A 14623-nucleotide genomic window follows, 5' to 3' on the forward strand; every position below is an offset into this window, starting at 1 on the left:
TTCCTCAGTTTACCCTTACAATCTGAGAGCCCTTTATTGTGGCCTCCTGTAGACTGAGCAGAGTCTCATTTTCATCATTGTACCCTTTTTAAGTCATATCCCTCTCTGCCTTTATACTTCCAGACTGAAGAGTCCCAGTCTTCTACATTTAAATTTTATATTTTGATTATTGGCACACTCCTATCTATAGGGGGAGCATTATAGGGTCAAGGCCTGGGGCCTCATTGGTCATGGAGTCTATGAATGAACTCTTCAGTAGGAAGAAGAGCAAACCTGAAAAGTTTTTGGTTTTACAGGAATGCCCTTTTTGGACTCTCTCTTGGACCTTGTTTTCTTCTTTGGATTAGTTGATGCCATTTTTCTCTTCCACACAGCTTTTATGGTAGGCAGGCTTTGGATTGCCTTCTGTTTGGGAAGCTTCAGTAGTTCAAAATGGCGCCCAGGGGAATACAGATCTGGAACAAGGCACTTAGCTCAGGGCTGCCCTAGGCCTCAGGGAGAAACGACCTTTCCTTTCCATTCACCTTTTAATTGCCCAGGATTATATAACCCAGAGATGAGACTAGGGGATGAGCAAGGAAACCTGTTTCCTTCTCATCTAGGCCTGAAGCTACAGGGGCAAAAAATATCTCCGATCTTGTTTGTAGCCCAGCCCAGCACCCCTAGTAGGAGGCCACATGAAAATTTTAGCCTAGAGCCTACTAGTATTCAAGTCTATACTTACCTGTATTGTCCTCTGTCTGATAGGAACTTCTTGGGAATCTCTGGGACCTTTAGGTATCTGGCAGAGGGTTTAGAATCCCCTCCCTGCAACCATTCCTCTTGATCTCCTCGCATTACCTTTTTTTGTCTTGGCTTAGTCTTTGCCATGCCTTCTTCAAGGGATATACATGGAATTATGCTAATGGCCCATGGCCACAAACTGGTAAAAGGAGGGAAAGGCTGCTAAGAGTCCAGAATAATTGTTACAGAATCCATGCATTTTTTTATGTATGGCAGAAACATTCATTCAGGTCCTATTTATACATTTTCAGAAATGATTCAAGTATAGGACAGAAGGTGAGAAATTGAAAGGAAGGGGAGGAGATTGGGCAAGTGTGAAACTGTTCACAAGAACGGGGAGATAAAGCTCTGAGAGTGAGGGGTGCCCTTTAGTCTGGAATAGAAACCTTCAGTAGCTTCACTGCACATTACAATATAAAAACTGGGGGCACCTGGATGGCTCAGTGGGTTAAAGCCTCTACTTTCGGCTCAGATCATCCTGGGGTCGTGGGATCGAGCCCCACATCAGGCTTTCTGCTCAGCAGGGAGCCTGCTTCCTCCTCTCTCTCTCTGGCTGCCTCTCTGCCTACTTGTGATCTCTGTCAAATAAATAAATAAAATATTAAAAAAAAACAATATAAAAACTGATGTTCTTGGCAGTGACCCTTTGACATGAAGAAAAGGTTAGAAGATTCAGGCTTCAAGAGTAATCTTTAAAAACATAAAATCTTTGGGCACATGGGTGGCTCAGTCATTAAGCGGCTGCCTTCAGCTCAGGTCATGATCCCAGCGTCCTAGGATTGAGCCCCATATTGGGCTCCCTGCTCAGCGGGAAGCCTACTTCTCCCTCCCACTCCCCCTGCATGTGTTCCCTCTCTCACTGTGTCTCTGTCAAATAAATAAATTAAAAGATCTTAAAAAAACCATACAATCAAAAATAGTTATTGTAAAAGTTAGGAAAATATTTTAGTGTTTATAAGGTTTCGATGAACTTCAGTCATCTGGAAGGTTAAATTTGTAATATGTTCTATCCTCTATGCCAAGTAAATCAAGGATGATCATGCTTTAGATTGTTTTGGATACCTCTTCTGTCATTCTGTCGGATTATCTCGGTATTAATGATAAATGACTCCTTCCTTCAGTCTTAACTTTGAACTCATGACACTATAAGGAAATGCTGGATTGCTTTTTCTAAAGCTCTAGTACCTTCATTTGCCAGTGGTGATATTCACTGGCCATTTCTCTACTCATTGTTTTTCTTTCAAAGAGTGTCTGAGGGTAGAGCAGTCTTGTCTTGCATGTTTTGGTTTTGACAGAAATATTTTTAGTTGCTGTTTAGCTGCTGACATCCACTGTTAGGAACCATAGTTTTCTACATTTTTGGATGTGTCTGAGTTTAAGGTTTCTCCTTCTTTTCTCCCATTAGGTTATATGTTTGCTTTCATTTTGTCTGGGTTAGGCAGCAGTTTAAGGCTGTCGGGAGGCTGGATGCTAATCATGACATCTTCCCCTTTTTTGTGAGTCTAGAGGGTGGGGTGTGGAATTTGATGTTATCATAGGGAAAGTGGTCATTTTGAAATCGAGTGGTATCTTTCTGTGGCTGAAGGCAATAATAACTGGGAAATGGTTTTCAGGTTTGGAGCCTTGGAGGGAAAAGCTAACTATTTGCTGTTCCTGTCTCCTTTAGCTTTGGTGTGTTTGAAGCCAAAAGCTTGATGGTGTGCCATCAATGAAGTTCTATCCAACTTCATTTGATAGTTGGATAGAACTTTGTTGTATCTAATTTTGTTCTTCACCAGGTTCCTGTTATAACCTCTAAAATTAGTTTTTTTTTTTAAGTCAGAGAATTTCTCTTATAGCCTCTCAAGCACTTTGTCGACACCCTCATGCTCACTCTTTATATTGGCTTTCTTTCCCTGAAAAATCTTGTATGTGGCATTGATGTCTTGATTCTGTGTGCTTCCTCTGTAGTGCTACCTTGCCCTGGCCAAAGGAGGCTTATCTGATGACCATGTCCTCATCCTACCCATTGGGCACTACCAGTCGGTGGTGGAGCTTTCTGCAGAGGTGGTAGAAGAGGTGGAGAAGTATAAGGTGACACTGAGGCGGTTCTTTAAGAGTCGAGGGAAACGGTGTGTTCTATTTGAGAGAAATTATAAGAGCCATCATCTCCAGCTGCAGGTAGGTGGTCTCCACCCTGAGACCTTCCAGAACTTGGAAGGACCCTGTGGGGACCTGAATATTGACAAGTATTTAAATAACATTAATTAATATTTCAATATATAATTCTAATCTAAAATCAAATATTTACATTTTTAATATTTAAAATACTTAATACAGATTTTCATATTATCATTTGAATAGTATTCATTAAAAGGTTGTAAAGAATCTGCAGTGATAAATCCAGGGAAGTGCATGGTCAGTATGAATGGGCCAGCACAGGTAGTAAGTGCCTTGTTTAGAAAAGGAATGGGTACTTGAAGGTTTCAAGAAAGACTGGGGCCTTGATAGAGGTAGAGGTGGAAGAGAGTGGGTATTTATGTGAGTGGTATTATTTCAGCAGCTTGAGTGAAGTCTTAGAGGTGAGAAGTAGTCCCAGTGCCTTGATAGAGCTATCAGTTCAGAAACTGGGGGATTACTTATGGATAATTGGTTTGTAGCTGTGGTGGTTTTCTTTCTGGCACATTTGTTAAATTTTCAAATGGGCCTGACTCTGCCACACATATTACCTAGGAGCCGGCAAGGGCTTGATGACAGAAAGATCTCTCTCCAGCCTTTCCTGCATCAGGCATTGGTTCCCACATGTGGCAAGCTATCTCGTAAGTTTAAGTCCTTACAGACAGGCTGACACAAGCCTGGCTGGCCTGAGGAGAATCTCTGCTGAGGGGTATTTCTCCACCCCTGTGATGGATTTGCTACTTCTCAGGGACTTGTGCAGGAGGTTGACCTCTCAGGGACCTGTATGAAGAATATCTTCCATCTGTCCGCCTCTCCCCCCACACCCCTCAGGTCATTCCTGTGCCACTCAGCTCCTGCACCACAGATGACATTAAAGATGCCTTCATCACCCAGGCCGAGCAGCAACAGATTGAGCTGTTGGAAATCCCAGAGCACTCTGACATCAAGCAGGTGAAATAGGAGGGGAAGTATGTAAAGTAGAGGATGAGAAGTAAAAACGTGGTTTCTGACATGTTGAGTCTGAGGTCATATCAGGGCATCCCAAAAATGTTAAATAGGCAGATGGACTGTTTGGACCTAGAGGGTACTGGGGTACTGGTTGGACTGGAGATGAGGATGACATTACAGCAATGCTTCAGTGCATTCCTGGGAAGAGCAAAAAATGTGAAATTTCCTAAGGCAGGAACTTTGAAGGTTGGATGCCACTGGGAGGATCTTTGTAATATCTTGTAGTTCGGCTTTTTAAACTGTATTCCATTAAGTGGCTTGGGATCTGTACTGCTCACACTCTTTGTCTTATGCTTCTAGACTGAATTCTTTGCTAAATAAAAGTTTATAAGAGGTGAGCTAGGTTTTAGATTTTTAAAGCATTATGATATGTCTTCATACAACTCTGTTTACTTTAGATTGCACAGCCAGGAGCAGCGTATTTTTATGTTGAACTTGACACGGGAGAGAAGCTTTTCCATAGAATTAAAAGGAATTTTCCTTTACAGTTTGGAAGGTTTGTATATTTTTCTTATTTTAAATGTATTTTCACTAGGCCTACTATGAACAGAGTAGTGGGCTGCATAGACAATTGAATAAAAAGCCTGGTAGGAAACAGTATTTGCCCCAAAGAATGTATAGTCTTAGGGCAAGTCAGATATTTGCATATGTGACAGTAATGTAATGCAGAATGTGAAAAGCACCATAAAAAAGTTTGAAGGAATCGTGGATTTCAGAAATTAAGAAAAGGGAGAGCTTATTTCTGCTTTGTGAAAGGCTTCAAGAAGAGGTTGACATTGAGCCTGAGAGATAGAGTCATAAGGCAAATATTAGGGTGTGGGCCTTCTAGCCGAAAGGAGTGAAGTGCTACCATTAATTGAGTATATGCTGTTTGCCAGGCACTGTGCCAAGAGCTTTACATGCATTGCTTCATCTAATCTTCCCAATTCTGTAAGATAGGTACTGTCATCCCAATTTACCAAAGCGGAAAGTTAGGCTTCAGAGATGTGCCTAGTAGAACTTTTGATGATGTTGGAAATGTTTATAAATCTGCACTGTCCTATATAGTAATCACTAGCCCCATGTGGCTCCTGAATGCTTGAAATGTGGCAAATATGACTGAGGAACTAAGTTTTTTTTTTTTTTTTTAAGATTTTCTTTATTTATTTGAGAGAGATAGAGCACAAGTAGGCAGAGCAGCAGGCAGAGGGAGAGGGAGAAGCAGGCTCTCTGCTGAGCAGGGAGTGTGATACGGGGCTCGATCCCAGGACCCTGGGATCACGACCCCAGCCAAAGGCAGCCACTCAACCAACTGAGCCACCCAGGTGTCCCTAGGATTAAAATTTAAATAGCTAGATCTGGCTAGTGGCTCCTGTTAATGGACAGCGTGGCCTTGGAGGGGTTAGATAGCTTGTCCATAAGCACACACGGTAGGTTCAAACCCAGGTACGTTGAACTCCAAAACATGAGATTTTAACCTCATTATTGTGTAGTATCCTTAGGCCTAGATGAGGTGTCGTTTACGCTCCTCATATCAGACAACATGATTGTAAAACCATATAGGGAGTGTTATCAACAAGGCAGACTGAAGATAGGAAGTTGTTGGCAATAAGAAATAGATTATAGAGGGAGGGCAGTATAAGATGTGCAGAACAGATTAGATAATGCTCGTGTCTGATTTGCATTTTTTTTTTTTCCTGGCTAGAACTGAGCTTTGAGTCAACTTTGCACCCTTCTTGGACTAAATTGGGAAACTTCCAAGAGATTGCTACCATTGGATAAGTCTAGGAAATATGGTTGTCTACATTTTCAAAAAGATAACTGATAAGTGAGAATGGGTATTATTAGGGACTTCAAACATCTGATGTTATCTTTTTGTTGTTGCCTTAGCAACAGATGCAGATGTGGACACTGATGACTTAGGCACATAAGCCCACAAGAGAGGTTCTCTGAATGGTTTTGTGCTCATGATAGTTTGTTGTATTTTCAATGTTAACTGTTTCTCAAAATACTAATGTACAGCTACATAGCATTTTATAGTTAACAAAATATTTGAAAAAATTTTTTTCCACTACTGTACAAGAAAGGTGGTTCTGTCTACATTTTATAGAAGAAGAAGTAGACTCAAGGCTTGCCCAAGGTGCTGGAGCTCAGATCCTGTGGCTTTTAGAAAACTCATGTGATTTTGTTTTCAATTCTTCTGTTTATTGTAGTTAGAAGTGAAAAATGAACCATACAGATGGACAAATAGAGTTCTTTCTTTTAAAAAAAATTGTTTTTTGGTTTTTTTTTTTAAGTAATCTCTATACCCAGTGTGAGGCTCGAACTCACAACCCCAAGATCAAGAGTTGCATGCTCTAATGACTGAGCCAGCCAGGTGTCCCAAGTAGAGATATTTCTAATATATCAAAATGAGTGTAAAAATAAATAAAAATGTAAAGCAGTGATCATTAGAAGGTAGCCTCTGTGTGTGTGTGTATCAGGATATATTTTTTAGTCCTGAGAGCCAAGATAAGTTATTTTATTGATATTGATTGAGCCTGTGCTGTTGTGCCTAGGTGTGAGTCCTCTAGGAGAGGTAGAAAGTCAGTGGCATATGATACTAGGCCTGATCTGCACCATGCCTTCAGCAAAGTCATGGTCTAATTGGGATGACAAAACTAGAGTTCAAGGCAAGATGTATTTATAGCTGGTTTGGTACTTGGATTGTGTTATTTCCATACTTCACAAAAACCCTTACTGTGTTTCATAGGCGTGGAAATCAAGACTTAGCAATGAAGTCATGTTCAAGTCAGAGACAGCAGGTGGTTGAACTAGGAATGGAATTAAGCCTCTGATCTTTCTTTTTTAAAAGGTTTTATTTATTTGTTTGAGAGAGAGAGAGAGAGAGAGCACATGCACGCGCATGCGTGCGTGTGTGGGCAGATGGAGAGAGGGAGAGAATCTCAAGCAGACTCCCCGCTTTGAGCACAGAACCTGACCAGGGCTCGATCTCATGACGCTGAGATTGTGACCTGAACTGAGACCAGGAACTGGATGCTTGCCCCAAGCTCTGATCTTTCTGACCAGGGCCCAGTGTCTTTGTACTACGTCAGTGTTGCTTCTATAAGTACCAGTAATATTCCAGCTTGTTCAAGAGAGAAAAGGAAATAGGGTTTGAAGGTTTAGAAAAGAGATAGGACCTGAGCTGCTCACTTAACTTGAATATGATTTTTTTTTAAAGATTTTATTTGACCACAAGTAGTGGAGAGTTAGGCTAAGAGAGAAGTGGGAAAGTAGGCTCCCTGCTGAGCAGAGAGCCTGATGCGGGGCTTGATCCCAGGACTGTGGGATCATGACCTGAGCCGAAGGCAGAGGCTTCAACCCACTAAGCCACCCAGGCACCCCTTGAATATGATTTTTTTTTTTTAAGATTTTATTTATTTATTTGACACAGAGAGAGAGAGAGATGGCAAGTAGGCAGAGAGGCAGGCAGAGAGAGGTGGGGGTCGGGGAAGCAGGCTCCCAGCTGAGCAGAGAGCCAGATGTGGGGCTCGATCCCAGGACCCTGAGATCATGACCTGAGCTGAAGGCCAAGGCTTAACCCACTGAGCCACCCAGGTGCCCTTGAATATGATTTTTGATAGAATGGCAGAGATGGTACTCTGGGCAAGAGAAAATGGTATGAACAAAGTCAGATGAATTTGCATGCCTTTTTGGGTGACACTGAGAAGAGCTCTCTAGCTGAAGAGGAATAGAGAGAAGGGGGCTTCAGGCTGATACTGTCCATTTTTACTTTTTTCTGCAGGGAGGTGCTGGCCAGTGAAGCCATCCTTAATATTCCTGACAGGTCTGACTGGAGGCAATGTCAGGTCAGCAAGGAAGAGGAAGAGATGCTGGCTCGCCGCTTCCGGAAAGACTTTGAGCCCTTTGACTTCACTCTGGATGACTAAGCAAAGGAAAAGGCACTTTATGAACTTACAGGAAGTAGTAGCCTGTTTTTTAAAGGAACTACAGTCTCCCATGGGGACTGTTTATCTGCCTCTTTTTTGTGCATTCCCATGGAACCTGCCTGTAGCAAGAGGCCCAAGATTGAGTATTTTTTTGAAAATATTTCTAGGATGAAAAGCCTGTTAAAATAAGCATGTCTGTCATCCAGCTTCAAGTACAGCTTATGTTAATCAGCATTTTAGAAAACATTAATCAAATAAAATCCAAATGTTTTTCCATGGTTGAGTAGTTATATTATGTCATGCTACCTATACCATTAATTGAAGTTTAGTGTGTGTGTGTGTGTGTGTGTGTGTGTGTGTTAATAGGGTGTCCAGGGCTTTAGACTCCACTATTATTCCAGGATCCCACAGGTGGCTTCTCCCTGAACAGTCTAAGATAGAGAAGGGACATAAGGCCTTTGCCATTTTTCTCTTACAGCATTCAGTATTCATCTTATTGATATAAAAGAGCTCTTTCAGCCCTTCAGCAAATACTTAACTCCTATGTGCCAGGTATTTTTCCAGACTCCAGGAGTCTGGCCATGTCCCAACATGGTCCCAGTTATCCCAGAGTTTACAGTCTAATTGGGAAGAGAAGGGGCAGATTTTAAGAGGACAATGAGTTCTGCTTAGGATAGTTGCAGTGTGCTATTGGGTAGTTCTAAACTCATGGAGACCAGGTTTGGGGGATCATCAAGGTATAAGTTGAAATTATGAGAATAATTGAAATTATAATTTCAATAATTTTGAAATTATGAAATTTCATAATTTCATAGTTGAAATTACGAGAATGGATGAAAATAAGATAGGATGAATACAGTCCTAAGCTAAAGATAAATACCTAAGAAGTATCAATATTTAAGGAGTCCTTGGAAATAGAGTGATCCACAAGTATATGGAAAAGAGAGAGGGAAAGATCACAGATCTTTGGAAGATCTTGGAAGCCAAAAGAAAACGAATTGCTCTTTTATATTGGGCACTTATGGCCCAATGTTTCACTTAATCCTCTCAAAATGTCTATGAGGTATTATTGCCTCCATTTTAAACATGAAAAAAAACGCTCAAATTTGAAGATTGTGAAGCCTGAGGTTGACCATCCTGAAATTTAAAAACAAGCTATGCAGCATCCCTGAGAATGGGGATGTACTATGAACTATGGGAAACAAACTGGTTTCTGCAAAGATGGCCACCTTAGGGTCAGCCCACTCATCAGTATCCCCAGGTCCTCAGCATTCCTCCTTAGCTCTTGCAAGTGAGAGTTCTAAGACTTTGGGCTCTGCTTACACCCCATGGAGATCAGACACACTTCAGTGCTATGCTATGTAGTACACCTAGCAGACAAAGGGCTTTATATTGTTAGGGGACAATCAGTACCACAATCCTCTGTGCAGTCTGCCCAACTCTCACAGATGTGCTTGGGAGGTACCATTTGTCCTCACCTCCAACTCCAGCTCCATGGCAGCTAAGCACATGAGAGAATCCAGAATCTGTTACCACACATTACTGAGGCCCAGCACTGTAACTTGGCTTGTACTCAAGTACTCAACATTCTGGTTGCACCATTCAGAGATTCTGAATCAATAGATCCATGTGCTCTGCCAGAAGCCAGTTCAGCACTTTCAGAGCAGCCAGCAACACTGCTGAGGTGCACATGCTGTATCCACCTTCAGGCATCTCAACATGCTACATCTGTTTGTGGGTCACGAAGTGTAAGTTGGAATTTGAGTACTGAGATCACCACAGGTGGGGCCGTGCAAATGATGGTTCAAGCACACACGATCTCAAAGGGCGCTCCAATGACCACTTAATGTAACTGATAACATTTCTTCAGAGAATTGGATGCCACAGTGATTTTTATACCCAGAATGACTGACTAGATCCCCAAGGTCTGTGAGGCTGAGACATATGACCAACTCAAAGTGAAAAGGGAGAACTGGTTCTTCCATGCTAAGGCTATCCACCCCTGGGAAGCATTTCTTTCTCTCTCTCTCTCTCTTTCTTTCTTTCTAAGATTTTATTTATTTATTTGACAGAGAGAGACAGTAGCAGAGAGGCAAAGAGAGGGAGGGGGAAGCAGGCTCCCTGCTGAGCAGAGAGCCTGATGTGGGGCTCCATCCCAGGACTCTGGGATCATGACCTGAGCCGAAGGCAGACGCTTAACGGACTGAGCCACCCAGGCGGCCCTGGGAAGCATTTCTTGTTGCACCAACAGTATTCCTGAAACTTGCCTCTGCAGCCCTGCACCAAGCATCAGAAACAATCCCTCGCAATAAGGCACTATTGCACTGGCAAATCCGTAAATGGGAGACCACTGGACTGCAAGCTCCATAAGGCATTCAGGAGGAAAGCTCCTGAAATCAAGAGGAATGTTCTTTACTTTGTAACAGTATCACATCCTTGAGTCTTTTGTGATTACAGGGGAGATCCTGGAACAGGTGTACAAGAAATCAAGCAAAAGAAGAGCTGAGCCTGACTTTACGGTAGATGATTAATCGTTTTTAAGAAAAAAGACTGTAAAATTTAATGCATCAGTAGACCTGTTAGCGCAGGAGTCTTTCTAGTTTTTAGATCCCGCAATATTTGAATCATTAGTGGCTTTTGCCAGTCCCAGTTCAGCGGGGGTGTGTGGGGGGGGAGTTGGATGACAGATGGCAGAGGTCTGAAGAAAGGTGAAATGTAGACGGGGTGGAGACGATAACTTTAAAATGACTTGAAAAGAATGGAGAGCTTATAGTTTTGAAGTATGGGAAAACATATGTGGGTTCTCTCAGCCAGGAATTTAAAAAGGGGACTTAGCGAACTGAAGGCGAGCTCCACTCTTCCAATCCTTTCCTTCGCCGGCCTCCCGCAGGTGCGGGGAGTACCTGGGCCAGGGCGTTTCCCGTGGCGGTTACCGGAAGTGACGCATATATCTCGCGAGAAGAAAGAAGCGCGAGCCTCGGCGGCCGGAACCGGTCTGGGAACAGTGGCGGAACGTGAGGCCGCTTGCCCTCCCGCCCCATGGAGCGGCCCCCGGGGCTGCGGCCGGGCGCGGGCGGGCCCTGGGAGATGCGGGAGCGGCTGGGCACCGGCGGCTTTGGGAACGTCTGCCTGTATCAGCATCGGGTGAGGTGGGGCGGGAGAGGGAGCGGCGGTGGCTGTTTGTCAGCGTTTGTGGAACACCGCGATTGTCAATATGTGAGAGATTGTCGGTGAGACTTTGGGCAGTACTGTGGGCCAGTGAGCCTCCTGTGAGTGAGTGAATGTGTGAAACTGTGCTTGTGAGTCTGGTGACTGAATCCGAGGTTGTCTCTGAGGGCCAGGGTCAGTTAGGGGGAACTTCGGGTATGATTGTCAAGATGTGACAAACTGTTTACTGAGTGGGACACTGTATGTGTCTCCGAATGCAGAGTGTGTTGGGTGTGCGAGGCAGATGCACATTAAAGTGCGTATTGCGAGCATGAATGGGTGAGAAAATGGGACTGAAGAAGGGGGTTGACTGTTGGAATGTGTGTGTTCATGTGTGTGCTTGGAGGCTATGTCGTATCTGTAGGGGCTGGAATAGACCCGAAAGGTTTCGTGGGTCCACAGTTAAGCATTTGGAGGTATTGGGTAGGCTTCAGATTTGGGGATAGGTTCTGGGTAAGGAACAGTGTGAGGATCAGCTGGTGAAGTGATCATGGCTTCCTAAGGGAAGGAAGTAGTAGATTGGGTGTGAGGTGCTCTAGTAGAGACAGTTAACTTCATACTCAGGAATTTTGCTTTAATTTAATTGAAAATGTTTAACTATTTAGCAGCAGTTAATAATCATGTTTGAGCTATGCATCGTTCAGCATAGCAATAAAAGCTATGAACCCTTTCCCTAGCAAAATGCACACTTGCACATCCCCACCACCTTATGCATTGCCATTTGAGGGGGGTCATGCTCTCCTGAAGGACATTCACAAACCTTTTAGAGATATAGATCCTTGACTAATATTCCTTGCAGTACAGGCTTTATCCTGTCATCTGTAGAAGAGTTAAAATAATTATTTACATCCTGGGTCTGTTTGAGACTTAAATAAGATAATATGTGTAAAGCTAAGTACAGTACCTGGCCTAAGTTTAGCCCTCAAATGTTGGCTCCTGCTGCTGCTGTATTGTTGCTGTTTTCATCATCTTTACCATTGTTAATTGACTTTAAAAAAAGGAAATGTCAAGATAAAATTGCTGTCTTTGAAAGATTGAATGGAGAAATAAATTCAGGATTTGCTGTCTTAAGGAATAGGGGGTAGAGATAGAGAGCCCATAATATAGGGTGCGAGGTAGGGAACATTAGAGTATAACTGGGAGGAATAGGCATGTTTCTCTGGCAGTCACAATGACACATGTCACCGAACTGAGGAAATTTTGTGATGCAGCTTTCTAGATAGATCATAGGAAGACATCTTGGAGAGAGGGAGAATGAGAGGTGAAGGACTAAGGTGTTGAGTGCATTGACAGCTAGACAAGTAGTAAATTTAATAATTCTCATAATCAGAGAGGACATAAGGCACTCAAAGAGAAAAGAGGCAACCAGGTATGTTACCTATGGCCTTGTTTTCTAAGCCTGCCCATTAGCTTGGTCATAAGAAAAAAAAAATCCTTGTTTTTCTTGGTCCTCACTGGGGATAGATAGATCAACACATCACTTTTTAAAAAGAATTATAGTAAAAAAAATAATAATAAAAAAATAAAATAAAAAGAATTATAGTAAAATATATATAAAGTTTACCATTTTAACCATTTTTAAGTGTACAGTACAGTGGCATTAAGTACATTCACATTGGTATGCAACCATTACCGCCATCTATTTCCAGAACTTTTTAATCTTACTGAACTGAAACTCTGTAATCATTAAATGATAACTCCCAATAACTCCACATTGTCCCCGCCTCCCCGCAACCACACTTTTACTTTCTGTCTCTATGAAATTCATTACTTTTTTCTTAAGATATTATTTATTTGACAGAGAGAGGCACAGCATTAGAGGGAACACAAGCAGGGAGAGTGAGAGAGGGAGAAGCAGGCTTCTTGCTGAGCAGGGAGCCCAATGCGGGGCTCGAACCCAGGACCCTGGCTGGGATCATGACCTGAGCCCAAGGTAGAGGGTTGATGACTGAGCCACCCAGGCACCCCTGAAATTCATTACTTGTTAAATGGAAGAGATTTGGGTTCCTCTAGAATTCTAGAAATATCTCGGGAACTTTTCCAGGTATCTAGACTGGGACATTTGACAACTGGGCCTGTAGTGAAAAGAGAAGCAATACTCTGTCCTAAGAATTGGAAACGGCATGATTACTTTACTGTTTATTTATTTATTTATTTGACAGACAGAAACCACAAGTAGGCAGAGAGGCAGGCAGAGAGAGAGAGAGGGAGGGAAGCAGGCTCCCTGCTGAGCAGAGAGCCCAATGCTGGGTTCCATCCCCGGACCCTGGGATCATGACCCGAGCCGAAGGCAGAGGCTTAACCCACTGAGCCACCCAGGCGCCCCAACATCATTACTTTTCTAAGCCTGACTTCGCATTTTCCCTTAATAGCTTTAAATAACTTTGTGTTTGGGTGGAAGCCTTGTCCTAGTATTTTATCTACATCTCTCAAATCACAGTGAGGAAGAGAAAAGGATGTGAGATAGTTTATTATCTGATTATTATACTGGGTGCTGATGGTACCCAAGTCAACAAAAATATTTTTCTGCCCTCAGGGAGATTTCAAGTCTAGTGGGAGAGGCAGACAATGTGGTAACCTATATAACAAAGGTATTTATGAAGTAATGTGGAAGCTTGGCGAAAATAACTGAAGAATTCTTCCTAGGGAATAAGGTAGCACTTTTCAGAGTGCTTATGTGTTTGGGAAAATTAATCATGTAAAATGCTTTGAAAAAAGAATACTGTGGTCAAATACATTGGGTAAATGCTGTATATAACATTGTTTCACTTGGAGAGTCATAACCCACATTAGCATATTAAAAGCTCTGAGAAGCACTTTAGTAAAGAAACTAAACTTTGTATTTTCCAGTTTTTTTATTGTGGTAAAATAGATAACATTTATCTTTTTTACAGTACTGTGGCATTAAGTACATTCACATTGTTGTGCAGCAGTCACCGCTGTCTGTCTCTGAAATATTCTCATGTTTTAGGGCTTAATGTTGTTCATGGTTCTACTAAATTGTTTCCATGGTGGTAAAAGCTTACATGGGACCTGGCTACAGCCAGGTACCTGCTCAAAACAAAAGAAAGGTTGAAAGGAATAAGGACTGTATTTAAGCTAGATTGTAGTGTATCCTAACTCCTTTCTTTTTTCTCTGTACATGGTCTATCTTATATCTAGCTTCTTCCCTTCACCATTCTTCTGCCCCCATTTAGAATATCCCATACAAGTTAATGTCTTGCTTCCTCTTCTATATTATTTATACACACACACACACACATTTTTCCCCCCCGTTTTGTCGTGACTGCTGTTCCTGGGCCAGATTATTACTGTTGTCGGAATGTAATGAGGTCTATTTCCTGTAATGTGCATCAGGTTGGGTTTAATTTCAGTCAGAATTGGCTAAATTACTAGTCATAACTATTGTTGGGATCTTTAAAATGTCGTTCTGAAGAGACCTGTAATGGGATCAGACTCAGTCATTTTTTGCTTCTGTGCTATGATGTGTTTAAAGTTTGATTGTTTCTTCTCAAGCCACTTCAGAACCTCAGAGTCTTACTCTTCATAGCTTTTAT

At 42.3% G+C, this 14623-nt stretch overlaps 2 protein-coding genes and 1 non-coding gene across 10 annotated transcripts in view; all 3 read left to right on the top strand.

The window, feature by feature from the left end:
* The window catches only part of CWF19L1 (CWF19 like cell cycle control factor 1), a 31010-nt gene extending 22873 nt beyond the window's left edge, over window positions 1-8137 (top strand). For all 5 annotated transcript variants that reach the window (XM_004749497.3, XM_045068650.1, XM_045068651.1 and 2 more), the window contains 4 exons: window positions 2734-2943; window positions 3772-3891; window positions 4347-4444; window positions 7715-8137. In XM_004749497.3, coding sequence (XP_004749554.1) covers window positions 2734-2943; window positions 3772-3891; window positions 4347-4444; window positions 7715-7859 — 573 coding nt within the window. In that variant the 3' untranslated portion in view covers window positions 7860-8137. The remainder of the gene's footprint in view (window positions 1-2733; window positions 2944-3771; window positions 3892-4346; window positions 4445-7714) is intronic.
* On the top strand, window positions 3421-3568 carry LOC123388816. The gene has a single exon (XR_006603319.1). It is a non-coding gene; the product is annotated as a small nucleolar RNA SNORA12 (small nucleolar RNA).
* Window positions 8138-10826: 2689 nt separating the features above from the next.
* CHUK (component of inhibitor of nuclear factor kappa B kinase complex) overlaps window positions 10827-14623 on the top strand; it is a 43217-nt gene continuing 39420 nt past the window's right edge. For all 4 annotated transcript variants that reach the window (XM_004749499.3, XM_004749500.3, XM_004749501.3 and 1 more), the window contains exon 1: window positions 10827-11003. In XM_004749499.3, coding sequence (XP_004749556.1) covers window positions 10899-11003 — 105 coding nt within the window. In that variant the 5' untranslated portion in view covers window positions 10827-10898. The remainder of the gene's footprint in view (window positions 11004-14623) is intronic.

Source organism: Mustela putorius, unplaced genomic scaffold (genome assembly GCF_011764305.1).
Source record: "Mustela putorius furo isolate JIRA1106 unplaced genomic scaffold, ASM1176430v1.1 tig00003909_pilon_pilon_pilon, whole genome shotgun sequence".
Lineage (NCBI taxonomy): Eukaryota > Metazoa > Chordata > Mammalia > Carnivora > Mustelidae > Mustela > Mustela putorius.